Genomic DNA, 25,897 nt, shown 5'->3' with positions numbered 1-25,897 from the left:
GAAAACAACAACAGCAAAAAACGTGCTGACCACGCCACAAAAAGCAGCAGCGGACACACACACAAACACACGCATATATTGTTACTACTACATGCAATGCGAACGTCAACACTTTCATCGTCAATGCCAAAATTGGTTGGAAAGCAATAAAAGTGGAAAAAGCTGCAAAAAGCAACAACAATTTGTTGACAAACCATTTGACTTGCCAATGTGCAGCGCCGGTTCGGTACGGTTCGCTGCGGCTTTTTTGCATGCGGCTCTGCTTTGCGCTTAGGGAAAAAAGAAGTAACAACAATTGGTGGCATATGAGAGCACATAGCGCCGCATAGGCAGGAATGACAAGTGCAGCGGCGCTAACAACAACAACAACCGTCGCCGACACGCCAACAGCAACGCGTTCGACGGCGGCACTGAAGCTTTTGTTTGATTTGCGCATCGAAATTTCTTTCAGTCAACTCTGAAATTTTCAACGCGCCTGACGGACTTGCTCGACGCGCGAAAGCCTCGTCTGACTACGCCTATTTTGCTTCTAAACGAAAAGTGTCGCGTGTGTTTTTTTATTCTCTTTCTAAAAAATATTAAATAATATTTTTGGCAAAAAGCAAAAGGATTTCGTGTACACCGTAGACCAGCTAACGGTCATGAAGTTATTGGACGTTATTGTTTACCTCATTTCGATTTTAATCTTTCTATACATTCTTTTGGAATAAAGTTTGTGGGAAGAAGAAGAAAATAGATTTTTTATACAATATAGAATTTGGATACATCAGCACAACTATTTAAATAAAAATTTAGAAACCAAAATGAAGGTGAGTGTTAAAAAAGTAATTACCAAACGAGAAAGAGGTGAAAAAATACGAAAAACTTTCACTCTAATTAAAAGGATTACTTGTTTGATTGCTCGACGATTAATCACAAATAAAGGAAATTTTTTGAGAAAAATATTTTTTGTCATTGATTATGTGGACCATTAAGGTGTTAGTCCAATAAACAACATATTTCACTGCGAGCACTTTGCATTTTTACGAAGAAAAAACGTTAACCTTGGTCTCGTCTTATAGCATAAAAGGGTTTACAAATATCTGTATCCTGATTATGTTCGGCCAACTCGTTCCGAGATCGTGAACATATATTGTTAAATAAAAAAGTTTTCCATAAAAGGACTTGTTATTGGTCGGTTGTTGTTGTAACGGTTATCAAGTTCCCATTAGGGTAGTAAGGTTCAGATAAGTTATTGTCGAGGTCATCCAACGATGGGCCCAGTAAAGGTACTGTTACGACGGGGTCGGCCCATAAAGAAGGGGTGTCAGTTGGGTAGGGTTAGCTGGACATGCACAGAGATGGCTGGAGTCATACGGGGACTCGTTCCATGCTGTACATATATTTGGTATGTCGGGGTCGATTCTAGATAAATAGCAGTATAACCTGCTAGAACATCCAGAACGAAGCTGCGCAAGGGTCACTCTCGATTCTCGTGGCAACACAAGTCCGTTGTCTGCAATGGTTAGTGGTTTGACTCCAAGTAAGCCATTTGCTGAGAGGAAATCGGTTTATAGCTCCACTGTGAATGGTGATCAGTATATGTCTGAAGTTAGTAGCGTCCGAAGTCTGGTCAGCGTATTGTCTTATGTCGTCGACGTAATAAAGGAAATACTTCTTGATGTTCTTAGGAGGCGCTTCCGTTTCAAGCAGGCGACTGCAGGGATAGTCTCTACGGAAACACTCCCGCAGAAACTGCTTGGAGAGGAGTTCATTATGCTCCTTAACTGGAAGCATACGAGCTTCACTGTGTAGAAGTTCGATCGGAAACATCAAGCGGCATCCCGTTATAGTCCGAAGCGCAGTGTTCAGGAATGTCTGACGCTTCTACGTGAGCGTTTTGGTGCGGACCGCCCGGCTGATTGCCTTGGATGTTGCCAATAACGTTTCCTTGTATTTTTACCAATCAAGTCCAAGGCTACGAGGATCGTCCTCTCGCAGGGAGGTTTTTGGTTGAAGCCGGGTTCGAAGAGGAATGGCCATTGAATTGAATTTCAACTCGGTCATCATGTCTTTACGGATTCTTACTTACTCCAGTAAAGACGTTGCATGACTTCAGGTGCTACTTCTATTTTGTCTGCTTATGTTGATTCAGCCTTAGCCGAATCTCCAAATTGAGATCCTTTATACAGGGATCACAGGGTTCGGCATAACGTAAGGTTTCGCGCTCATTACCTGAAAAATCAGGTTCCGCAATTCTTCTAGTCAAGTTGAAGCGAGCGGTAGCATATAAATATTGCATACCTGGTTTGCCAAATGATCAGCTCCATGAGAAAAGGACGTGTGATAATTTATATCGATATCTCAAAAGATGAGAGACTACTTTGTGTAGAATCATGCGGACGGACGAACCAACGGTTGGACATGACTAACTCGGCTCAGCTCGCCACTTTTCTAATTTATATATGTACTTCATGAGATCTTCGTCGTTTCCTTCAGGTTAAACATATTATAACCCGTTCAAACTCTAAAAATGTTAAGTAGAAGATTCAGTTCCAAAACAAAAGTTCCAGACTGTCTTACAGTCATAATTGAGAACGCTATAGTGATGCTACACACAGCTGTAAATTGAAATGCATTCGACTTGTGGCTCAATGAGTAAATTTAAATCCGAATTCATGCAAAATCCAAGCAGAAAATTGAACTGCACATAAGTTGCAGTTGAATGACTCAGCGATAATTTATTGCTGAACAATGTTTTCGAAAATGAATTGTTAGGTAAACACACTACAATTGCTCACACCATTTTCCCCCCCGCCCACACGTGGGCACTCGACTGCGAAAACGTTACATATGGCAACATTATTAGCAACAAATTTCGCGCCAAATTAAACTTTCTTTTTGTACTAAGTCAGTGCAAAAAAACTAAATCGCAAGTCACTAAGGTATCTTCGGTTATGACGATTATTAAGGAGTTTTAATACCATATAATATCGATTTAGACCTTTTCTACACCCTTAGATCAATAATTAGTCTTATTTGTGGTGCTGATTCTCTTGCAATCGGAAAAATAGCGCTACATAGGTCCTTAAATTAAGACCTTACATTTCTTATTTAAAGATACTATCTCATATTAAAAATTTATTCTAAGCCTATTGGATATTATAACTGGGACTTAATCCACATACAGTACTCCACACTTGTCATATACTTAAACACTAGCGCTATTTATTTCATCTATATACAAACCAGCTAACAATAAATGACTGCCTGCTGTTATGGCCGACCGCTGCGAGGCGGCAACACGTCACTCATCAACTTCAAACTCAAACCAGTCAAACGTTTAAATAAATAAATACAAGACTTAAGTAGATATACATAGGTACGAGTACATGGCAGACATTAAATTGCATTCGTACATATCTAGTTACATGTATAACTCGTATGAAATACTGATCCTTTACTGTCACTGGCAAGTTTCACTTTTCAAGCTAAGAATGAAAGTGTAAGCCAGCAAATTTTTCTAGGCAAAGGTGCAATCGCACTTGATAGGTAGGTAGGGTAAATGTTTGACAATGCATCTAGGTCTTTAAAAGGTCCATTGTGAAAATATCGCGACTAAAGTCCCCTCAAATGGTTATGTTCTCTCTGAACCATCCTGTGCTGCTAATGAAGTTCATCAATTCAAAAAGTTTTATAAGTGCAATTTCCGAAACATCGTCAAGAAACCCGCGACTGATAGTTGTACAAAGCTCACCATAGCATTAAAGTAATTTAAAATTTGTTGAAACAAGAAAAATGTTTAACTTCGGTAAGCTATATCACATTTCACAGGCACATTTCCTATAACATAAAAATGTATAAAAAGATATTTATCTTGATTTTCATTGGTCAGTTTGCTATATGTTAAAGTGGTTCAACCTTGACTTGGATAATGTTATATACTATTTTTTTTAAATAATTTGTCAAAAAATTTTTTTTTCATAGAACGAGTTGACTTTGATCGATCAGCAGTTTCAACACCTTCTTAGTGGGAAAGGGACATGTGCAATTATGGGTCGATATCCCAAAAACTAATGGGCCACGCTGATCATAGATGACGGATATAATTCCAAGAGTATTTTTTAATTACTTTCGAATTCGAATATTTGCTGAGGAAGCCTCCAAGTAAATGAATCACTATTAAGCTCCAAATGGCTACCAAAAGTGAAGAACACTGAAAATATTCCGTACAGAACACGATATAGAAAAATGTATGCTCAAAGAGGAAGACCTCAACTCTGTTGGAAAGACCTGGCTATACTCTCTAAGTACGCCAAACAGAGAAAAGGAAGAACGACTGGCGGTATCTGCGCCAATAAAGAAAAAGCATCTTCGTTTTAACTAAATTTGGTGGAAGTAGTTCGTAAAAGTTCTCAATAATAAAAAAAGGTATTTTCTAATAGTATTTGCCTCTCAGCAGGCTTTGAAGATCCACTAGTAGCTTGGCGGTAGCTTAAAACTTTAAGAATTCTCAATGATATCATAGCATACACTTTCGATGTCATTGTGTATGGAACTCGATTTCTTTTACATGGCCACATTCGCTGTATAGCGATGTTCTCTTAAAACCAAATATTGTCCAGGTCCATATCATCCAATCCGGGAAAAAAATATTCGGTTATCATTGGGCGGTACCGATTCCCATTGACAGCAACGTGTCAGTCTTGATAATCGCGGAAGAAGCACACTCAATGACGTTGCCGGACCATAAACCGTACCAAACCGTATTTTTTCGGAATGCAATGGTGACTCATGAAGTACGTGTGGATTGCTGCCTGACCAATAACGCATATTTCGCTTATTGACGAAGCCATTCAGCCATAAATGAGCCTCATCGCTGAAGATGATTTTTCATTGAAAATTCGAATTATTTTCGAGTTGTTGCTCACCCTTATTCACAAATATACAACGATTCTGGAGGTCAAGCGGCTTCAGTTCGTACGTCAATTTGAACTTGTAAGCATGTAGTCCAAGATCTTTTCGCAAAATTCGACACAACGACGTCGCAGTGATGTCCAACACTTGAGACAACACGTGTGAGAGACTAATTTGGGCCTTCCTCAATTGATGCGCTAGTGGCAGCAATATTTTCGACAATATGGACACTTCTTTATCTCACTGGCACGGTAACATTTTTAACTGTGCCTGTGGATTCAAATTGTTCCACTACACGCTCAATTGTTGATCTTACGGGGCATTTATTACGACCATAAATTGAACGTAGCGCTCTTAAATTTGGGGCCACCGACTCCGAAATTCGGTACTAAATTTTAATAATTTCGACTCGTTGTTGGATCGTACATCTTTCCACAATGAAATGACAAATTTGGCGTCGTTTGCTGTCCCTATTGGCCTAATTTTGTAGCGTCCCTTTTGAAAAAAACATTATAATCTAAGGGGTCATTATAAATTGAATAAAAAAAACATTTACTTACATTAAATAAATCTAAGCTGATTAAAGGCTACCTTTTTGGTATTAATTTGCGCAGCCTGCATTACATTAATAATTCTCTGCTCTATTGTTGACAAACACTTCGGATTGCAGTACCCCAAGGTATAGATAACAGCACACTGTAGGGTTGTATAAAAAGCACATTTAAAAAAATGTTTATTTAAAAATGTTTTATGTTTCTATTAAAAAGGTGGAGAGTTAAATACCAATACTAGGAATTAATAAATTTCGTAAAAGTGAATACCCCCATTGCAAAACAAGGCCAAATATAGACTTACAGTATTTATGATTTAGATGTGTTTTTTGAAAAGTGCTGAAAAGCTAACAAAAATCAACAAAAACAATACTTCTCTCAAATAACAGACCATTTTACTAAAACACTTACAATTTGTTGCATAACTATTACAAAATTTCTACTCTTAAATCATAATGTAATTTGCTGCATAAAAAAAAAGAATGCTTAGAATATCAACAATAATATTTTCTTTTTCATATTCAACAAATTTCTATGCAACAATGTTAAAAAACAGTAACAATAAGACGATCATAGCCAGCCCAAACCGCGCCACACTACACATACGTGCACTGTCTGCCTTTCCAACAAAAGACTTCAGCCACAAACTTTTCACAATTGCTGCGGTGAATAGAAGAAGCAGCCGCTTAATTCACTGAACAGGTTAATAAGTAGTTGCTTTTAACTTAATTAAATAGAAAATTGAGCCAGTCGTCGAACGATATTGAATGCACACAGCCATAAGTTTATATGCGTTATTTACAATAAATAACTGTAATAGCGCACCACTAAGGCCAGCATATTGGAAGAGTGACCATTTATAAGGAATGTTTGTGAATAAAGTTGTAGACGCACAGCTGCTTTATTGCTGTATTTTTTGTTGCTGACAAGCGCTACTTAAAATGTGCCACACGTTCCATCAGCGCGCATCAAAGTTTCACCTTTGTTATTGCTATTTGATATTTTGTACTTTTACTTCTGCCTATTTTCGACATAAATACGTAAATATACGGTATGTGAGTAATTGTTAAACAACTGTGATGATGAGCAGGCGTTACAGTGTGCAGTAATTGCCTAATGAGCCGCTGACAGGCGCTCAGGCAGCTGCGATAAGTCACCACAGTAGCAACATCCATTCACACATTCATACCTAAAAGTTTGTGAGTGTGAGTATGAGAAAAGGAATTTGAACAAATGCTGCATTTGGTGTTTTCCTTTAAATAATTATATGAATGCCTTGAAGAAATCGTCGTTAGTTGCCGTCGAAATCACTGCTCACTTAGAGAATTATGCAAAAAGTGTAGTCAACTAAAAGTGAAATAAAGAGTGAAAATGACAGTTGTTAGTCAGCTGTAACTTAGTGGGCCAAAAATGCAGAAGGGCTAGGTCAAAACCGTTTTTTTCCAATTTCTTGAAAAATATACAGTTTTAATATTTAAAAATCGATAATCTATTAAAAATCGATAAAATTATTATCAAAATCGGAAATGGCGCTGTTATTAAAATAGTTTTACTCGTCAAAGATGAACACCAGCAAAAGAAAGTACGCCATATTTTGCAGTTCTTCTTCGATAAAGGCGAAAACACAAGCCAGGCTGTAGCAAACTAACACAGGCAATTTTATTTTCTCAATTTCTGGAAGGATAATTTCAAAAATATTCATATATCATTAAAATAATGGAAATCGTCGAGTCCAATCATCATATAAGCACATTTTCGATGACGCAAGAGATAAACATTGAAAACAAAACCCTTTGAAACCATTTAAATCAGGCTGGAAACAAAATGAAACTCCATGTACGGACGGTACACTAGTTAACTCAAACAAACTCTTAGACCATTTCTAAAAATGGTTACTGGCTGTGAAAAGTGCGGTACTTATGTCAAGCGAAAACGGTCAGGGTCGCTTCCCGGTGAGCCGAAGCAAAACCTTCCCAGCCGTCAATCCTGGTTCGGTGATCGGCCAGGAAGGAACTCTCAATTCGGACTTGTACCAACTGAATACTTCAACAGAAGTGACCAGCTTTGACCAATGGAATATGAAGCCTAGCCATACACATTGATGGTAATTCGGCATAAGCTTCGGAAGCTTGGTTGGACGGTTCCTATGCAACCAAGTTTAAGTGCCAACCTCGAGCCAAGTAATTACTACCTGTTTCTGTCTCTGGCGAATCATTTTTCTAGTGAAAAACTCGTCTCAAGGGGAGTTTGTACAAATTGATTGTTCCAGTGTATTGCCAGTAGAAACGAGGTTTTCTACGAGAGCGGCAATGTTAAATAACCTGCAAAATGACAATAATGTATCTAACCAAATGCGGCATATTTGAACAAAATCGAATAATTCTAACTATGCGTAACACAACCTTCTATTTAATTCAAAAAATAGATTTATTTTTACTGGACCATAAGAACAAATAAACTTATAAGTGGGCGCTGAAATAAGTTTACAAATTTGGAATGAAGGCACTGTTCCAGGTTAAGAAGTTATACTAGTCTAGGGGTCCGTATTTCGAGTACTTTTTGTCAAAAAGTTGTTCATTAAGTTATGCATCCTTGAAGTAGAGAGGGAAAAAGGCCGTGTTCTCATCGCTATAATTTCTACCCTTGTGGTCATCTGAAAAAAACAAAACAATTATGAGTTCTTGATTAGTAAGACCCAAATCAGTCTCTCGTCGTCAGACGTCGTTCTCAAGCGTTGGACATCTTTGTTACGTCGTTGTGGCGAATTTTGCGAAAAGAGCTTGGCTTACATGCTTATAAGTTCAAATTGACGCAACAACTGAAGCCGCTTGACTACCAGAATCGTCGTATATTCGAATTGGGCTGAGCAACAACTTGAAAATGATCCGGATTTTCATCGAAAAATCATCTTCAGCGATGAGGCTCATATCTGGCTTCGTCAATAAGCAAAATATGCAGTATTGGTCAGGCACAATCCACTCGTACTCCATGAGTCACCATTGCATCCCGAACAAACTATAATTTGGTGCATATTTCTTCCGTGACGATCAAGGCCGATACGTTACTGTGAATGGGAATCGCTACCACTCAATGATAACCAAATATTTTTGGCCGAGTTGGAGTTTATGGACTTGGAAAATATGTGGTTCAAACAGGACGTCACCAAAAGCCCCACAGCGAATGTCACAATCGATTTATTGAAAACCAAGTTTGGTGAACATGCTATCTCACGAAACGACCCAGTCAATTGACCTCGGCCTCGGTCGTTCGATTTGACGCTGTTGCACTATTTCCTGTAAGGCTATGTCAAGTCTATGGTCTATGGCAAAAAGACAGCGACGATTGATGAACTTCGTAAGAATATCGAACTTCAAATTGCAGCAGTATCGATTTATGCTTGAAAATCGTCGAAAATTGGTTTCAGCCAAACTTTCACAGGAATAAAGAATTTCAATAATATCCCAAACTGTTTTAGTTTTATTAAAAAAAAAACTGTTTTCTATCCGTTATTTAAGGAATATTCATACCATATTTCAAGTAAAGTGGCCAAGATATTGTGGCAACTGCATCTAAAAAAAAGTAGTTTCGCCAAAAAATTGCCTTTTTAACTTTTTGTTGCGGCTCTTCCTTAAACCGGTTTAGTTGCCATCTCACTAGATTGCCTATAACTTGGGAAATAACATGAATTATGAAAAACGCTTTTAGGAATATATTTATGAATATCCAAACTCTCGAATTATGAAAAAAAGTCGTTTTTTTTTAATTCCTGGACCAGCATATACCGTTAATTCTACTTAAAATAAGTTTCGTGTAGTACATGTATCTTCAATTTTCGACATTATCTGCAGAGGCTATGACTAGAAGTTCATATTTAAGCAAGAATTTAGACAACAGTCGGAAGAATAGTGAACTTATGTAACTTTACTGGGGCGCAAATATTAAAATTGGTGGGTAAATGCAGGGTTGATGAGACATCTGGCATAACATTTTTGGAACCATTTCCATTTAATGTAGCACTTTCTGTATAAACTCGAATCAACATTTGCGATTTTACTAGCTTTTTCTAGAATGAAAACTTTCCGTAAGGACTGAACCTTGTCCTTGAGCGTAGATAAATTTTTATCATAAATAAAAGTTCCATATGTCGCATATTTCACTTCTCAAGCTTAAACGTGCTGTATGTTCCTAAAGATGTGGATAAAAAGAATTCTATTCTCAGATAGATAGATAAATAAATAAATAAGGCTTGCACCGCTACCTAAGGTCTACTGTGCCCACGCCTAAGTCTCAACGACTCAATTAGCTTAGTGATAAATTCCAATATACAGCTAGGTGCTATTGAGACGACGTGATTCCTATTTGGAAACATGGATCCAATGATCCTCATCCTGCGTCTTCAGACTGCTGTGCAGTCAATTAGCAGGTTTTCTGGAGTTTCAGACTCCATGTCGCAGAACCGGCAATTTGCAGAAGAATCTAGGCCCATGTTATATAAGTGTTTCTTGAGCGGGTCGATTTATCTAAAACCGGTTTCGAGTCAGCGATTCTTTTGATTTATAAAAATCTGAATAATCGGTTTTATGGTAAAAATGTGAATTAGTTGTCCGATCTGACCGATTCCGACAAATGATAAATAGAATATCAAAATTCAAATACTCTTGGAAATAGTAATATAAAAAATACGTTGCTGCTTTTTCAAAAACACAATTTTCTGATTTCTAATGAATTCACTTTAATATTAAAATTTTACAATAACACTCATAAAAATAATTTTAAAAAATATTAAACAATACATATACATACATACATACATATGTACTTATACGTCATATATTATATATATATATATATGTATATGTCCAATAAAAAAAAGAAAACATAATACAATTTATATCTACTTACGAAAACATAAAACGCAAAAGCCAAAACGTGCACTCGTACATACATACATACATACATACATATTTACATGCATACACAGGTATTTCCATTTAATTGCCCAAACACAAAGGCAATCGAACGATTTGCACGCTTGTACGCCGGCGCATTTCACTTTCATTCTGCGCATGCGCAAAGGTCTCGATATTGGTCAATGGACAATAATTGTAAATTGCCGCGCTATCAGAATGGCATTCATAAAGTGCGATGACTAACGGAAATTCGCGCATAAAATACGCACATTTCACACATAATTACACTAAATGCGCCGGTACACGTATATTAATTGCAACAAACACGTCTGGATAATAGAAATTTTTAATAGCTACGCTTTAAAGTTTTGTAATAAAAGTAAATTTAAATTGAAAAGTCAACGGAAGGAAAGGAAAAGTACAAAGTTATTAAAAAATATCAATAAAAACTACACATACACTTATACACATTAGAGCGGGTCGATTTTTTTCTATAAAAAACTAAAATCGCATATGCCGGAAATGTTCTTCGGGAACTTTGCCTGGGAGACTATTTTATTATTATATTATTTTTGGCTAAAACTGGTTTCGAGCCAGCGATTTTTATGGCGAAGTTTAAAAAATCTGAATAAACGGTTGTTTTGGAAATATGTGATATAGTTGTCCGATCTGACCGATTCTGACAAATGGCAAAGCTGTTCAGAACGATGCATAGAACATTTCACGCATACGCGATTATTTCGTTTTTTCGGCTCTCTGTAAATCGATCCGCTCTAATGTACATATATTCATACATATATGTATATATACATTTTTATATGATACATATTGTTTTCATTCCAGATCTTCGCATCAGTGTGCATCCTTGTCACCGTTCTTGTGCTCGCTAACGGCGAGCCACCCATCGGCAAACGTCCGTTAGGCTACCCACTGTGGGGCGGTAAGAGTGCCAAGCAAATCGCCCTCAACCGCAACAAAGCCGCACTGGCTGGCGCCAAACAACGTACGTTGGTCGTACAAATCCGCAGCGATCAGCCCGTGCCGCTCGTGCTGAAGGGCGGACGCAATGCCCAACAGCTGCGACATGGACCAAATCATTTGCGTGGCGTACGTCCCGTTAAGCTAACCGGCCCGGTTTACTTGAAATCCGCACCGCTCGGACACAAACATCTGCAGCGTAAGCCGTTGAAGATCAAGTTGGCGAACAGTAAGCCGAAGCATAAGCCGGCGACTAGCTACGAAGTGCCATTCCGCTTTGAAGTGCCTGCAACAAATACAATCCAGTATCCGCCGTTGGGCAATGATGTGCAGCAACTGCCGGTAAGTTTGAAATATGAAGAAGGGCGTAAATTATAGACGTATATTGTTTGCTTTGGCGGGAAGAATGTCCGAAAGGTGCGCGTTGAAATTCTCTAATAAGAACGTTTAAACCGGGACGTTCTAAATAAGCAGAATCTGAACTCGCACGGAGGCTCATTCACATAGTTCGCGTTTCAAACCGAATACATTCCGAAATTGGGTTATGAAACCAAAGCAAGCATTATTATTTGCAAACTTCCTTCATATTCTGGCCTCGACTTTGAGGCATACTTCTTTTTTTGTCACAATACAAATACTCGTGGAGGCAAACAAGACCACTTGCATACAGAAACAAAACTCAACCACAAAACCACAATCACTTCACTTACAGACGGAGACACACAGCGATTTCATCACCGAGCATGAACATGAATACGATCACTTTGCACCCATACACACAATACCCGCACCTAATCTCTCCTTGCCTGAAAATCATCCCCAGGAATCATATCTACCACCAAAAATACAATCACAAACCTACCACCATACCCTCACCAATCACAACAACATCGAGAATCAATATCAGGTGACTGAAGAACACACCAATGATCAAACTATACGTGACCCACTCTCTGGCTCGCAGAAACTCTTCGCACCCGATCCAGATCCTTCGCTGCCAGTCGCACAATTGCGTCCCGCCACCGAGCCCTTCAATCAGCCCAGCAACGGCAAACCACTGCCGGTCGATGTGCAATCGAATTTCCTTGTACCCGCCCAGCCATTGGTGCAGATAATCGGCGCCCAAGAGGTGGCCACACCCGAAATCTATCCCATTCAATTTACACAACAAGCCCAACTTCAACCGGTTGTGGGCGCCAATGTCGCTGCCGTGCATACAGCATACGATCCAACTTATCTGATTACGCAGTCCAATCAGTTGTACACGCAACACCAGCAACAGCTGTTCCAGCCCAGCGCCAGCGTCTTACATGGCGCTTATGTCAATGCCGATCTCACACAGGAAATCGCCAGTGATGGTCAAATCTTGCAAGCGGCTAAAGATCCACATCACAACATCCACCCGGTGTTGGATAGCGCACCACAATTTGCTGCACTCATTGCTGCACCGGTGTTGGGTGAGCAACACTCGGCCGGTCATTACAATTTGCAGCCACAGGCGGCCGCTTTAACTGCCACATCGGCGTCGCCTGAGGGCGGTTTTGTTGTGTCCAATTATTATGACAATGCTGGACCGGCCGATAATTCTCAGCTGCTGCAAGCGTACGCTGAAGAAGAAGCGCAGCGTTTAGAAATCGAAGCGGAACATGAGAAGCAACAATATGCCTTACAACAACAGCAGCAGCATTTGTTGGCGTTACAGCAGCAGCAACAACATCAACTTCAACAACAACAAGATTTGCAGCAGCAGCAACAGTTGCATCAACAACTACAAGACCAGCAGTTGCAACAACAATTACAAGAACAACAGTTGCAACAACAATTGCAAGAACACCAATTGCAGCAGCAGCAGCAACGTCATCAAAAACAACAGCAACAGAGTCACCATCAACAACAGTCGCTAGATCCCGCAGCTGCCGCTTTCCACGAACACCAACGGTTAGTGCAACAGCAACTTGGTGATGACACCCCACTGCGGATATTCGTGCCCGACGATGAAGCTGCCGGAGAAGCGGTAAGTGATGCATATATTGAAGACTATACTTGTAGATAGCTTTTAAGGTCAAACAATTTATACTTTGTAAATAATATTTGGTACTGTGATCTCTTTCACTTTATTAGCGTCTGCAAAAGCGTTCTGATATGGTCAAAAAAGGAACTGTCGAGGATGCGAGCACATCAAACGACAACGCGACAGCCGACGACGATCTGTTCGAAGTATCTTCGTCCGTTGAAGTGTCTAATGAGAACCAAAAAGATGAACACACGACTGACAATGAGTGATTGAAGCTGCGGTGAGGCAGTGCAAACTTGTTGGAGAATTAACAAAAAAAATAACGAATATATGTAAAAATCATATGTACATTATAGTCTAGCATAATAAAGTATTTATTTATTTTATATTTGTAATTTTGAATGTTGGTAACCGGTTAAAGGAAAATCTAGAAGTCTCAACTGGTTCAATTTTACGAAAGCTAATATTCAACTTGATTAATCAATTTTCACATGTTATTTCCATAGAGAAACTCAATTTTGTTGCACTTCTGGAAAAGCGCAGTATAAAAACTAACCACACATTTAATACTTAATTGCAAACACGCACAATTTAATAGAATACAACCGTAGAATAATTAAAAAATATGTACATGACCACATTCAGTGGGTATCAGCATTCCATATATAACATACAGTCTGCAGCACGCGCTGTTCCTGTAGAATACCCAAATGCCGCAGCATCACAATACGGTTTTGTTGTTTTTTATCTAGCATCTTATGAATTTGTTGTGAGATATCGCCCGCCGTAATGAAATTGCGGCCTGAAATAGGTTAAAAATTAAATATCAGCGATTTATGGCAAGCACTATTATCAATTACCTGGAACATAAGAGGACTGTTGATTGTAGACTTTCCATAATTCTAAATCATGTCGATTACGCACCGTACTTCGTTGGCGATGTATTAGTTGATACTTTTTATTAAAACACGGAACTATGACGGAGTCTAGAAAGTTTCGAAGTTCGTCAACTGATTCACGGCCGCGCATATATCTGAAAATTTGATGTGGAGATAAAAAAATTAAAATTTAAAATTTAATATTCACATAATAACTTACAACCCCAGCTTTACTTTATTGGAGTTAGAAGAGAAGTCAACTCTATAAATAGCACATATGAAGACTTCTAAGTCTTTATAGATAGCAAAGAGAACCAAAGTCTTAAGAACCAAAAAATACGTTAACTTTGGTTGCACCTAAGCTAGAATAGCTTTCAAAAATACAAAAGATTCCATACAAGAACTTGATTGTGTTCGGTCAGTTTGTATGGCAGCTATAGCGGTCCGATATGAACAAATACTTTTAAGATCATAACCCTTTTGACAATAAACTATGCAAAATTTGGTAAACAAAAAATTACACACAGGGACTGGATTTTGGTCGTTCGTTTGGATGTACGTAAAATTCAGATCGATATTTAAATTTTTATAGGGTCTCCGACGTTTTGTTTATGGTATATACTTTAAAAATTTGAATACTAATAATTTAATAATTTAAAAAATTAAAAGTATTAGTATAAACTTAATACATACTTTGGTATTGCCTCAAACTGTTCCGGTGTTATTCGGTATTCGAAGTCCAGAAACGTGAAAGGTATTGGATTAATAATTCTTTGCTTTACCATTGGTGATCCCTTATAATTGCTTAGTGTAAGTTTGGGTGTTATAGCATTCTGCAAAAGTCAAATAATTGAATCAGTTCCTTAAACACAAGTTCAATAATCTTACAGTATGTAAATTTAGATTATCTAATCCTTTTTCCAATGCGGTTATAGGTTTTTTTTCTGCAGTTCGCGGGGCATTTGAAGCATTGAAAGCGGCTAGCACTTCATGTTCTCTCCTTTGTGCCTCCTCAAATTTCCTTCGACGCTCCGCCAACACATATTCTAAAATAGCACCCTGCTGTCTTTGCATTCGAATTATTAAACGACCATGTTGTTCATCCACTTTATTAATATCTTCTTTAATCGCTTTTCTCACTTGATCCATAAGTTTCTGAAGCTCCTTGGTTTCTTTTATCAATTTCGACGAAACATTGTGTACCTTTTCACGACGTAAACTTAGCGCTATGAAGTTTTCAATCAATAATATTTTTTCATTGATAGCAGATTTAAATTCTTCCATAATTGTATCAATTAAATTGAATTAGTAATGAGAATATATTTAATAAAGCGGTGAGCAGGTCAGAAATTCAATTTATCTTTCAAATATAATTTAAATATATAGGGTGTATAGGATGATCAAAATATTTATAATGCTGCCACCTGACGGAAATTAAACTAGTAAAACTAAATCTCAATATTCTTATTATCTTAAAAAGTCTATTTTACAATAAATTAACGAATTAAGCGTTCACTTTTTTCCTCAGCTATTAAATAAACTAACACTTTTATTTAAAAATAGTAAACGCATGTTTATACGATTCTCTGGTCATTTTTTACGATTTCTTCTTAACCTCTTATGTTCACAATAGTGATAACTGCGTTGTGAACTAATTGTAGGTCATTTCCAATTTGAAAATGCCATCAGTTTTTATATGTGTCATAGCGAAAAATAAAATCTTCCAATGTATTAGATGAAATATTGTCATAATTTTCACAAACTATTTTTTCAGCTGCAATTTTAATGTGTAGATCAACTGTTTAATACCATGGATCGCACAATAATTGCTGTGCAGCGTGCAGAAGAACGAGAACTCAGTGAAAAGTTGCATAAAAAACTGCGCGGGCTGGGTCTATTGCATCCGCAAACAGATGAACTGCGAAAATGTCTTAACGAAGAAATGTTCATTAAACCAAATGCTCAGGCATTTTTTCATGTAATGCATTATTTGTTTTGTTTATTGGATCCGACTGAGTTCAAAAAGCGCTTCTATTGGCCTATCACAGATAAACGTTCAGAGGCGAATTTCCGCACAAGCACTGTTGAATACTTGAAACACTTAAATGAGAAACACAAACTGCAATGGGGGGATATTAAATCATACTTAGTAGTAATGCCTGGAGGTAAGAAATTCATCATATTTCTTTTGGATTTGGTAGCATTCGTTGTGCAAGAGCAGATACGCTTTCGAGAAAAACTACTAGGCGCCGATGTGGAAGCTGGACATGTGGCTGATCTAAATCTAAAGCGTATGCGAAAACAAAATTCATTTTTCAAGGATTATGCCTCAGCCTATATAAGCAATGTAGATGAACAAATTGTGCAATTACGTGGGAAAACTCAGCAACTGGAGAAAATATTTAATACGCTTGCACAAGAAACGGGTAGCAGTAAAAATGAATTATGCAACGGACAATTTATTGAACTATTTGAAAAATCAAATCGAGAAGTGTTTCAAGAGAAATTTGTTAAGGGAACTGCCATGGTTCGTGAATTGGAAGAACCACTTGCCGAACTAAAAGAACGGATAGATAAATTTCAATTGAAAGAGGCGGAAATGAAATACGATAAATGTCGAGTGCGGCATGCTCTTCAAAAGATCACTGACGCCTTGCCGGCCGAAAATACGGAACAGTCAGGTACGTTTTTCAGTTTGTTGAGTGTTTTCTGTTTGAAATTTCATATATTTCATTAATTAATATTTTCAGAAGTATTTTTACATCCCAGTGTGAATGCCTTAGATGATATCAAGTTAAACGAGCTCATAATTGCATTTAACTTAATCCATCCCATATTAGAAAATGCTTTCAGTGAGGTGGAACAAACTAGAACTTCTGGGGAACTTGTCCAAGCAGAGTTAACCGCACTCAAAACTGAATTTCAACAAATAGAAATGCAAGTCACAGGTTTCCAATTATCGCTGAACTCACAAATGAAAAAACGTTCAAATCATCGCAAGCAAACACCAGGACATATTAGCGATGACTGCAACTCGCTAATGATGAAATATGTTTGCACGCCACCAATCAAACTGGAAGCGCTTAGCACTGGCCGTTTGGATAGTATGCGTTTACCACTTTTTGCAGATATACAAGCTAAAATTGCCAACGACTCATTATGTGGTAATGTTTCAGGTATTTGCAGATTTTAAATCAAATAAGAATTTTTTTAATAAATATGTATATCACAAATTCGTAGTATTGCCTCGTTCTGCAAGAAAACTAAATATTAAAGACAATTCGATCGATTTGAATAACACATTGAACAAGTCGCGCATTATTGATTCCACACAGCTTCTCCGCACTATTCATAAGGGCAGCTTGCGTGCACAACGTCAAAAATCCCAAAGTAATACGTCTACGTCCAAAGCTTTACTGAGCACTAGTTGGCGGGAACGTCAAAATATCTTTCATAAGGATTTGCAGTCTGAACCAGTTATTTTAACAGAAAAAACAGTCCAATCTAATAACTTAAATATAAGCGTCGACCGCCCAGCAGACCTTGTGAATAGTATTCAACATCTAAGTGGACAACATGCCAGTGCTTCACCCTACACACCTTTTAATTCAAATGAGCGGACACGTATCGCACGCACACAACTACTCGAAGCTATAAGCAGTAGTAGTGGGAGTGGTGGAGGGACAAAAGCAAAAGTTTTATACACTAGACGACTTTCAGCCGTGCAGAAAGTCCAAGGAGATTCTATGAATATCGCCAATATGAGCACAAGTCCTTCTGGGCGATTAGATGCACTAGTGCCGACGCCAACTGAATTCACTGATACGCCAAGACTCAAATTGAACGACATCACAATGCAGGAAAATACAATTTTCGTTGACGTAAGCCAGCTACAAACACATCTATTTATTTTGTAAAAAATTTCGGAATATATTTAACCGAAAGTTTTAAGTTAAATAGATAAGCATCTATATTATATTCTAACATCCTCTTTAATCGTAAATACTTATAGAGAACTGAGGAGCGTGTGGCCGCTGTGCAAGTGTTGGAGTTGTCTTCCAGATGTGTGCTCGTGACAGAGAATGCAAGAAACGTGAAATTAAATGGTGAAAACGATCAAAATATAATTAATACCCCGAAATGTGCTCAACCCAAGGCTCGGCAAATGCCGACACAAATAATTGCCGATGATGATAATTTATTCGATATAAGCGATACCGTACTAAATGATGTTACAATGTAGTCAAATACTCATAAACTACTTTTTACACGCAGACACATTCATACATATACATATACGAAACATGCATGGATACATTTCATTATAATATTTTGCGGTTTGCATTTTTTATATTTCGCTTTCCACATAACTGTTTGGTAATAAACTCAGATTAGTTTTTAATATAAAGAAATTCAGCTTGATTTGATTTATGAAATGCATCACCGAAACTTCACTCATCTACATACATATGTAAGTATATAGCGATTTTACTCTGTGATAAATGCTGCCTTTTGTTTGGGTTTAAATTTGATATTCTCCAATTCGCGGACGATCGGTTTTATATGTGGACTTAAATATGGCCTGCGATTGAGTTCCATAGTGGCTTTGGATTTTTTGTAATTCAATATATTCATAACATTTTGACGCTCAGCGTAGTACATGTCATCGTAGGGATTCACTTTGTTTACCGAAATCGTTTCGGTGGTTTTGTCATTACTTATCGTTTCTAAAGTGCTCTTTTCATTGACATCACTCTCCGACGTGGTCTTTGCTTCGTTGTTTGTTACTGGCTTTGTAGCATCATCGATGACCATTCTTTGCATAACATTGCGCAACTCCTCACGTATGACTTCTGTATTGATTTTGAATTTCTTCGCCTGTAAGTGACGTAATTTTGGCACCGTCTGCAATACCGTAGAAATACGTTCTTCCAAATTGGTAATACGTTGTTCGAGTATTTGGAAATTCTCGACGATCAACTTATTCTTGTCCGTCTCATTTAACATTTCAACAGTTACTTCAATTTCTTGATTTTCTTCCGGCAAAGATTCTGCACTAACCGTTTGGCTTTTGCTCTCGATTTGCACTTTCTCACGCAGGCAACGTTCTATAAGTGCGTCTATCTCTTCTTTGCGTATAAACTGATCGGTAACGCATAGTTCTTGCAAAATGTTTTGCACTTCTTCGCGCACCAAACAAGTTATCGAGAATGTGTTGTAGAAGTTTTTTTCCGAGACGCTAGTGCTTGATTGGGAGCCGTTAAAATCCATCATAGCGTTAACCACTTGTGGGGTCAGCGGAATCAAACGTTGCGAACTATTCTGTGCCGTGTGTTGATCGATAGCGTTGCTGCTTAAATATTCCCCTTCACCGGATTCAAAATGCTGATCCTCTAGCTTTTGCTGTGTAGAATGGAAACCGCTTTCCATAAACTAAAAAAATTACGCGATGATCGCTTTGTGGTTTATCGTTCGCTCCGCTAAAGGTTTGCTATTTAGTTTTCAATATTTTTTTGAATGTTTTTGAACTTTTGGCACACTTAAAATTTTGCTTATGGAATATAAGAATAACTTAAAATTTATAAACACACTTTCAAGAGTTAAAATTTATTTCATTTTCTAATGTAAAAAGCAAAGCTACTTGTATACTCAGCGGGGTCTTGACGGCAAAACGCCGGGGCATATACATATGTATATTATACTTGGCAAGTTAGAACATACATACATACTTTTAATATCATTGACGGAAATGACATGGCAATAAGAAAGAACGGTCGAACCGAAGCCTTAATACCGTTCACAAATACGAAACATTCCAAACAAGAACTTGATTTTAATAGGTCAGACTGTATGGCAGCTATGTAGTGCGAACTGAACAGTTTCTTCGAAGATTCGTGCCAAATTTCGTGGCATAGTTGTTATGATTGCTATATGCTGCACTTCAGTGTTGAGCTGTTTAGACGAGAGACCGGAGCCCACATCGTGGGGGAATCTGAACAATTTCTTCGGAGATTGTTGCGTTGATTTAGGAAATAATCCATGACAAATTTCATGAAAATATTTTGTCAAGCAAAACAGCTTTCAATACGAGAGGATCTTCATGGTCCAGCTGGTATGGCAGCCATATGCTATAATTTTCCGATATCAATGGTTCCGACAAATGAGCGAAACGTTCTCACGACAGTCGGGTCTACGTAACCGAAACGGACCCGGATTTTTACCCGGCCAAGGACTGTCAACTCGGCAGAATTCTTCCGCTACAACACAACAACAAAACCACATACCTTCTTAGGGGGAGAAAGAAAAACGCGTGCATGATTTCAGATCGATATCTCAAAAACTAAGGGACAAATTCGCGTATATACAGGCAGACGGACATGACTAAATTTTCTAAGCTTGTTTCGCTGCTAATTTGCATATAAATTTTATATCTTCTTTAGTTTTCGCAAACTTAATATAATATATACCCTCTTCAAGGTATAAAGAAAAACAAACGGATAAACTACTGTACCAACAATTGAATGATCTTTATTATGAATCAACTCTTCAAATAATTAATGAAGTTATGTTATTTAAATAGTTCAACCCTTATTTGTATAAAAAAAAATAGTCAACAAAAGAAACCGAAACAATTTCCACAAATGGAAGCTGTTGCTGTCTTTGTGCTTAGTGCTTAGTCTAGTAATCAACTAGCTTCTTTAGTTTCGGCGGGGCCGATATGACAATACGGTTCCTATTACTACTATTAGTATTGTTACCACTGCTGGTGACAGCTTCTTGCCTGCTACTCGGCACATCGCGCTGATGTCGTTCTTTGTCCCTATTCTTTTCCCTTTCCCGCTCTCTGTCTCCTCTATCACGATCACGTTCCCGATCTCTATTCCGATCCCGATCCCTATCTCTATCACGATCACGATAGCTTTCACGTGAGCGCGGCTCATTTCTTGAACGTGAACGTCTGCCGCGGTCCCTATCCTTATCCCGCTCACGTTCACGGTCGCGTTCATCATAACGTTGTGTACGTTGATGACGCGACGCTCGCTCACGACTGGTATCACGTTGCCAGCGTGAACGTGAAGCACTGCGGCGTCTGCGTCTCGAAGCGCTACGACGATTACGCGAACGTGAACGTGAGCGCCGTTCAGCTGCAGCCGACCGTTGCAACTGATAATAGGACTGACTGCGACTGCGCGACCGATGCAGTCGCTCTTCTCGACTTTTACTACGTTGCATAGTTCTAGCCTGAACATGTAACGTTGACGAATGGTATTGGTCATGCGGTTGTGCATCTTTCCCACGATCGGCAGCGTGCGAATGACTCTGTGTCGATGGTTTTTCCGTTACAGGAACTATTGTAGGCCCGCTGCTGCTTACCGATTTGCTGCGTCGTTGTGATGCCTGATGTGAGGATTTTGCAGCACCCGAAGCATCACTATCTGAGTCCTTACCGCTTGATGGCGTACCATAGCGATGGCGAAGCTCACGTTGTCTGTAATGCATTAGGAACAAAAAAAAAGTATATATTGTGACTATGTATATGGGGCAGGAATGTGGTAAAACACGTTTAGAATAGATGTTTGCATAAAATAATTTACCTTCGTCTTAGTTTCAGTGCCATTTCTCGCATCTCATCTTCACGTTCTTGTTGCAATTGTCGTTCACGTTGCCATTTCTCGATTTCAGCTCGTTTATCCGCTTTGTCTATATGCAAACACACACACATAAACACACGCACAGATAGCAATGAGTGGTGAGAAAGAAAAGTTGTATGGCATTTAATGATATCTTCGCTGCATCAGTATTACGAACAAAAAAAATCAATTGTGTGTACAAGTTTAGTACTTACATTGCTTGTTGAGCAAATTTTGCATTTTTCGTTTCAGTCGTTCGCGCAAATTCAAACGACTGCTGCTGCCCTGTGGCGCTGATGAAGATGTTGACGGTGTCTGTAAGGAATCACTTCAAATGGTTAACAAAAGCACAACCAGTTTTCAAATTATTAAAACTACATATAAATTATAAATTCTAGATGAGGTCAATGTCCTTTCTTCAACAAAGACTTTTCACAAGCTAAGAATGTTGAGGACTGTCAAAACAAAGTTTATGTATGTAACTATAAGCAAACGGTAGAGTGGTGCATTAACAAAAAAAAAAAATAGATATGTACATATATAAATGTAAAGTAAAATATATTACTGAGAAATATTGAATACTTTAAAATTTACTCGATAACACCACATGATACCACAGTTCTTGCTATCGTCTATAAATAAAATGTCATCGAAGTCAATTAAAGGTCAACAATTTAATAGCCTATCACTGTCCATTTTTATAAAATTTGGTAAGTTAACACCCTATCCCTTGTCCATTGAGTTTTTATAATTTTCTTATTATTCCGGCATTTCTCGATTTTGTGTTGCAGAAATTCATATATTTTTTGGTGGTTCTTACTGACTTTGGTTTCGGTAGCATTAGAAAAACTTGGATTGGTTTTCGCCGGAGCAGTAGTGCAATATTTGCCTATTTGTTTACCAGTGGTTGACGTTGATGATGATGGCAAAGGGTTGGAACGTTCAGAGCTAAAATAACAAACAAAATAGAAAGAAACATGTGAAAGTGAATTGCAATCAAAATATTTATATTATTATAATGACAGCTCAACCAAATATGAATTTAATAATGTTTTTTAATTGCATTTTGCTATTTAAGGAACTTACAAAATGCATTTAGAAATATGTGAAAAAATCGGCAAATTTTCTTTCAACTTTCAAAACGTTCCGCATACAGACGCATAATTATATATGAAAAAACAATGAATAAAATGTGGTTCAACTTTACCATAGATGCATTCCTTGTGCGCATAACTTACGTAGTATCCACATCCATGCGTTCGTCACTGTCATTTCCATCGCCGCTGATTGGTGCATGAAGTTTTACATTGTCTTTATCATCTGCATTCGTGTCTGAGGCGGAGTCGCTGTCCGAGTCCGATGAGTCATCTCCACGTTTGCGTCCATAATAACGCTTAAGCGGTGGTGGTGGCGGTTCCACCACTTGCGGCAATAAATTTATTGCCACTGCACTATCGGAAGCTGTTGTTGATTGAGTGCTTGACCCCTTAACGACCTCGACTGGTGGTGGTGGTGGCGGCGGTTCTTTAGCTGCCGCGGCTACTGCGGTGGACATGGCACTTATACGCGTTGATAACGGATAACTAACCATGGGCATAGCCGCCGTGGCAACAGGAGCGCTTGATGCCACGACTTCCGATGTACTAATTACAGGTTGGACAACCAATTTTCCTTTAGGTAAATTTTGTGATGAGCTAGCACTGCTGGCATTGGCAGGCAGCGTTTTCGTGTGAGATCTGGAACGCGTGCGTGTACGCGGACGACGACGGTCCATCATTGGTGACTTTCTATATTTTGAGTTCTGTTTGCGTTTGCGCTCTGAATGCCGACTGCCGCTTGAAGCGGAGCGACTACTGCGTCGCCTGGAGCGATGTGAACAGCTGCTTGTTGATCTATAACGTCGTTTATGTGTTCCAACATGACCACCACGTGATTGTGAACGTGATCTGGAACACGAATCGGATCTAGTACTTGAACGTCTGGAGCGTCGTTTGCGCCTTGAACGTTCATAGGAAATGGACCGTGACCTTCTATGTCGATGACGTCTGCTACGACTTTGACTTCGCAAGCGCGAACGGGATCGTGAACGCGAGTAAGGTCGTCGTCGGCGTTCCCTGCTACGTCTTTTACTTCGACGACGGCTTCGACTTCGACTGCGTGAGCGCTTCCTCGAACGACTACGCGATCGGCTTGTTTTACTGGTTTTACCCATAGCTGATGAACGTTTTGTACTTTCATTTAACTGTTTGAGCTTTTCCAAATTCTCCTTCACCTTTTGTGCATAGGTAATTTGCGGTGTTAACGCACCTGTAGCTGCTGACACACCAGCGCAGGATTCCCCAAGAGTTTGCGGAGTACGTCCCATACTAATTGAAATTTTCGAGTGTGGCTGTAACTCATCTTCTCCTCCGAAAGATGTTATGTATGTAATTTTTCCAGCATTGGGATCAGGTGATGGTGAACGCGATTCACTTTCCTCGTCTTTATCTTTTTTCGCACCACTGTCTTCTTTCGCCGCATAGCTTGGTGGACTAAATGGACGACATGCAATACGACGTTCTTTTTGTGCTCTGCGCTCTCTACGAGATTTCCGTCCACTTAATAGCATCTTTTCTTGTTCTTCTTCACGTGCAATACGTAGAGCCTCGGCCTCATCTGCATCTTTTGTCAGATAGGAATAAAAGTCATTGCTTACCATGCCATAATTACGACCACAAGCATTTAACTCATGTGCTTGTGAAGTGTCTAGTTTTGAGATGTCAATAGAAACATCCATATCCATATCTGAGTCGGACTCTGAATCAGACCCTTTTTCAGATTTCCCACTTGATTTTTCTTGAGTTGAAGAATGAAAAGGATGGCTACCAGATGTTGTCGATGCGACTCCCTCTTCATATATATAACCGATGCTCACACCACTCTTTGATTGTTTCTTTTTATTGGAACTTCGTTCCATAGCTTCCAATTGAGCATTTGCACCAAATTGCTCTTCTAAGTACAGTTGATGTAGAAATTTATCTTCCGTTACGTTTAGAAAATCATTCTGGGCCAAAATACGATATCTTTCATAATTGCATTGACGTTCCTCTACAGAGGTTTCAGAATTCTCAGCTTCATTTACTTTTGGTATCGCCGGAATGTAATCTAAATGTGCACGCACATCGAAGCGATCGATTAGATTATCCTGTTGACCTTGCCAAGGCACACTATAAAATACAAATGTCGAGTATATAATTATAATCTTATTTTTCTATTTTAATAAACCAGAAATATTTAATATAAAAATGTAAGACAAATAAAAAACGGATATTTCCGAAATATGACTTGCATGATGGCGGCTCCATCTCCCGCGGCAGCTGTTGCTGGGTCGAGATGAATTTTACACCGACGCCCATGTACTTGAATGAACTGAGTAGGATCCGCTTGCTGCGTATATAATAATTTGAAATAAATTATATTAATTTAATTGTATTATAAATTATCACACAGTTTTCTCATACACTTTCGTCACTCACAATTTTTTCGTAAAAATCCTGTCGACGCTCCGCACGTTTGCGATAGTCTACAATCATACCGCGAATGCGGCGTTCTTGCTTGCGAGCCTCGTGCCACATTATCCACAAGTATATTCTTTTGGCACTGCGTGATATATGTTTTGCGAACTTAGCATTCGTAAAACATACTAAACACTATGTTACAATAAATCCGCCATCCAGCAGAACCTCTTAAAGATTAAAGTCCTTTCTCGTTGGATATTTTATTTTACCTCAGATGTAAGATGTGAAGAACAAAATGGTTTGACGTTTGTTTGACATTCTGAAATTACCGCCAGCCGGCACAGACGGTGCTGCCGTGCAAAGTTAAGAACTGGAAAAAAACGAAGTTGGGAATAATTTATATATACCCTAAACAATTAGACGTTCTCTATTTCTTTACATAGATTAATATATGTACTTATATTTTCATTAACATTTTTTACTATGTCTCCATAGGTTATAAAATTAAAGATTTGAATTATGACAAATACCATAGTTTCTAC

General features: G+C 38.5%; 5 protein-coding genes and 1 long non-coding RNA gene across 7 annotated transcripts; 3 read left to right on the top strand and 3 right to left on the bottom strand.

Annotated features, from left to right (window-relative positions):
* Positions 1-508: 508 nt before the first annotated feature.
* LOC126765474 (PAX-interacting protein 1) lies at positions 509-13,735 on the top strand. 2 transcript variants are annotated; one of them, XM_050483141.1, is made up of 4 exons: positions 509-809; positions 11,201-11,677; positions 12,300-13,349; positions 13,457-13,735. In XM_050483141.1, exons 1-4 carry the CDS (start codon positions 804-806, stop codon positions 13,616-13,618), a joined length of 1,695 nt encoding a protein of 564 aa, XP_050339098.1. In that variant the 5' UTR covers positions 509-803; the 3' UTR covers positions 13,619-13,735. The 2 variants fall into 2 exon arrangements, with proteins under 2 accessions (XP_050339098.1, XP_050339097.1); XM_050483140.1 differs by having other exon boundaries at positions 12,048-13,349.
* A 176-nt stretch (positions 13,736-13,911) lies between these two features.
* On the bottom strand, positions 13,912-15,526 carry LOC126765499 (spindle and kinetochore-associated protein 1-like). The gene is made up of 4 exons (XM_050483142.1): positions 15,116-15,526; positions 14,921-15,060; positions 14,210-14,382; positions 13,912-14,151 (listed from the first exon to the last, which is right to left on the bottom strand). The coding sequence occupies exons 1-4, from the start codon at positions 15,509-15,511 to the stop codon at positions 13,991-13,993; spliced, it is 870 nt and encodes a 289-aa protein (XP_050339099.1). The 5' UTR covers positions 15,512-15,526; the 3' UTR covers positions 13,912-13,990.
* Positions 15,527-15,915: 389 nt separating this feature from the next.
* LOC126753612 (augmin complex subunit dgt6) lies at positions 15,916-18,639 on the top strand. Its single transcript, XM_050465250.1, has 4 exons — positions 15,916-16,908; positions 16,978-17,403; positions 17,468-18,108; positions 18,240-18,639. The coding sequence occupies exons 1-4, from the start codon at positions 16,038-16,040 to the stop codon at positions 18,468-18,470; spliced, it is 2,169 nt and encodes a 722-aa protein (XP_050321207.1). The 5' UTR covers positions 15,916-16,037; the 3' UTR covers positions 18,471-18,639.
* Positions 18,640-18,715: 76 nt separating this feature from the next.
* LOC126753667 (uncharacterized) lies at positions 18,716-20,658 on the bottom strand. Its single transcript, XM_050465372.1, has one exon. The coding sequence runs from the start codon at positions 19,655-19,657 to the stop codon at positions 18,716-18,718; it is 942 nt and encodes a 313-aa protein (XP_050321329.1). The 5' UTR covers positions 19,658-20,658.
* Positions 20,659-20,730: 72 nt separating this feature from the next.
* On the bottom strand, positions 20,731-25,656 carry LOC126753561 (CLK4-associating serine/arginine rich protein). Its single transcript, XM_050465128.1, has 7 exons — positions 25,374-25,656; positions 25,187-25,284; positions 23,097-25,064; positions 22,683-22,806; positions 22,074-22,173; positions 21,823-21,928; positions 20,731-21,716 (listed from the first exon to the last, which is right to left on the bottom strand). The coding sequence occupies exons 1-7, from the start codon at positions 25,470-25,472 to the stop codon at positions 20,906-20,908; spliced, it is 3,306 nt and encodes a 1,101-aa protein (XP_050321085.1). The 5' UTR covers positions 25,473-25,656; the 3' UTR covers positions 20,731-20,905.
* On the top strand, positions 22,171-23,069 carry LOC126753758 (uncharacterized). Its single transcript, XR_007666207.1, has 2 exons — positions 22,171-22,568; positions 22,650-23,069. It is a non-coding gene; the product is annotated as an uncharacterized LOC126753758 (long non-coding RNA).
* Positions 25,657-25,897: the final 241 nt, after the last annotated feature.

Source organism: Bactrocera neohumeralis, chromosome 2, assembly GCF_024586455.1.
Source record: "Bactrocera neohumeralis isolate Rockhampton chromosome 2, APGP_CSIRO_Bneo_wtdbg2-racon-allhic-juicebox.fasta_v2, whole genome shotgun sequence".
Lineage (NCBI taxonomy): Eukaryota > Metazoa > Arthropoda > Insecta > Diptera > Tephritidae > Bactrocera > Bactrocera neohumeralis.
Note: the sequence above shows the minus strand (reverse complement) of the source record. Positions and strands in the feature narration are given on the sequence as shown.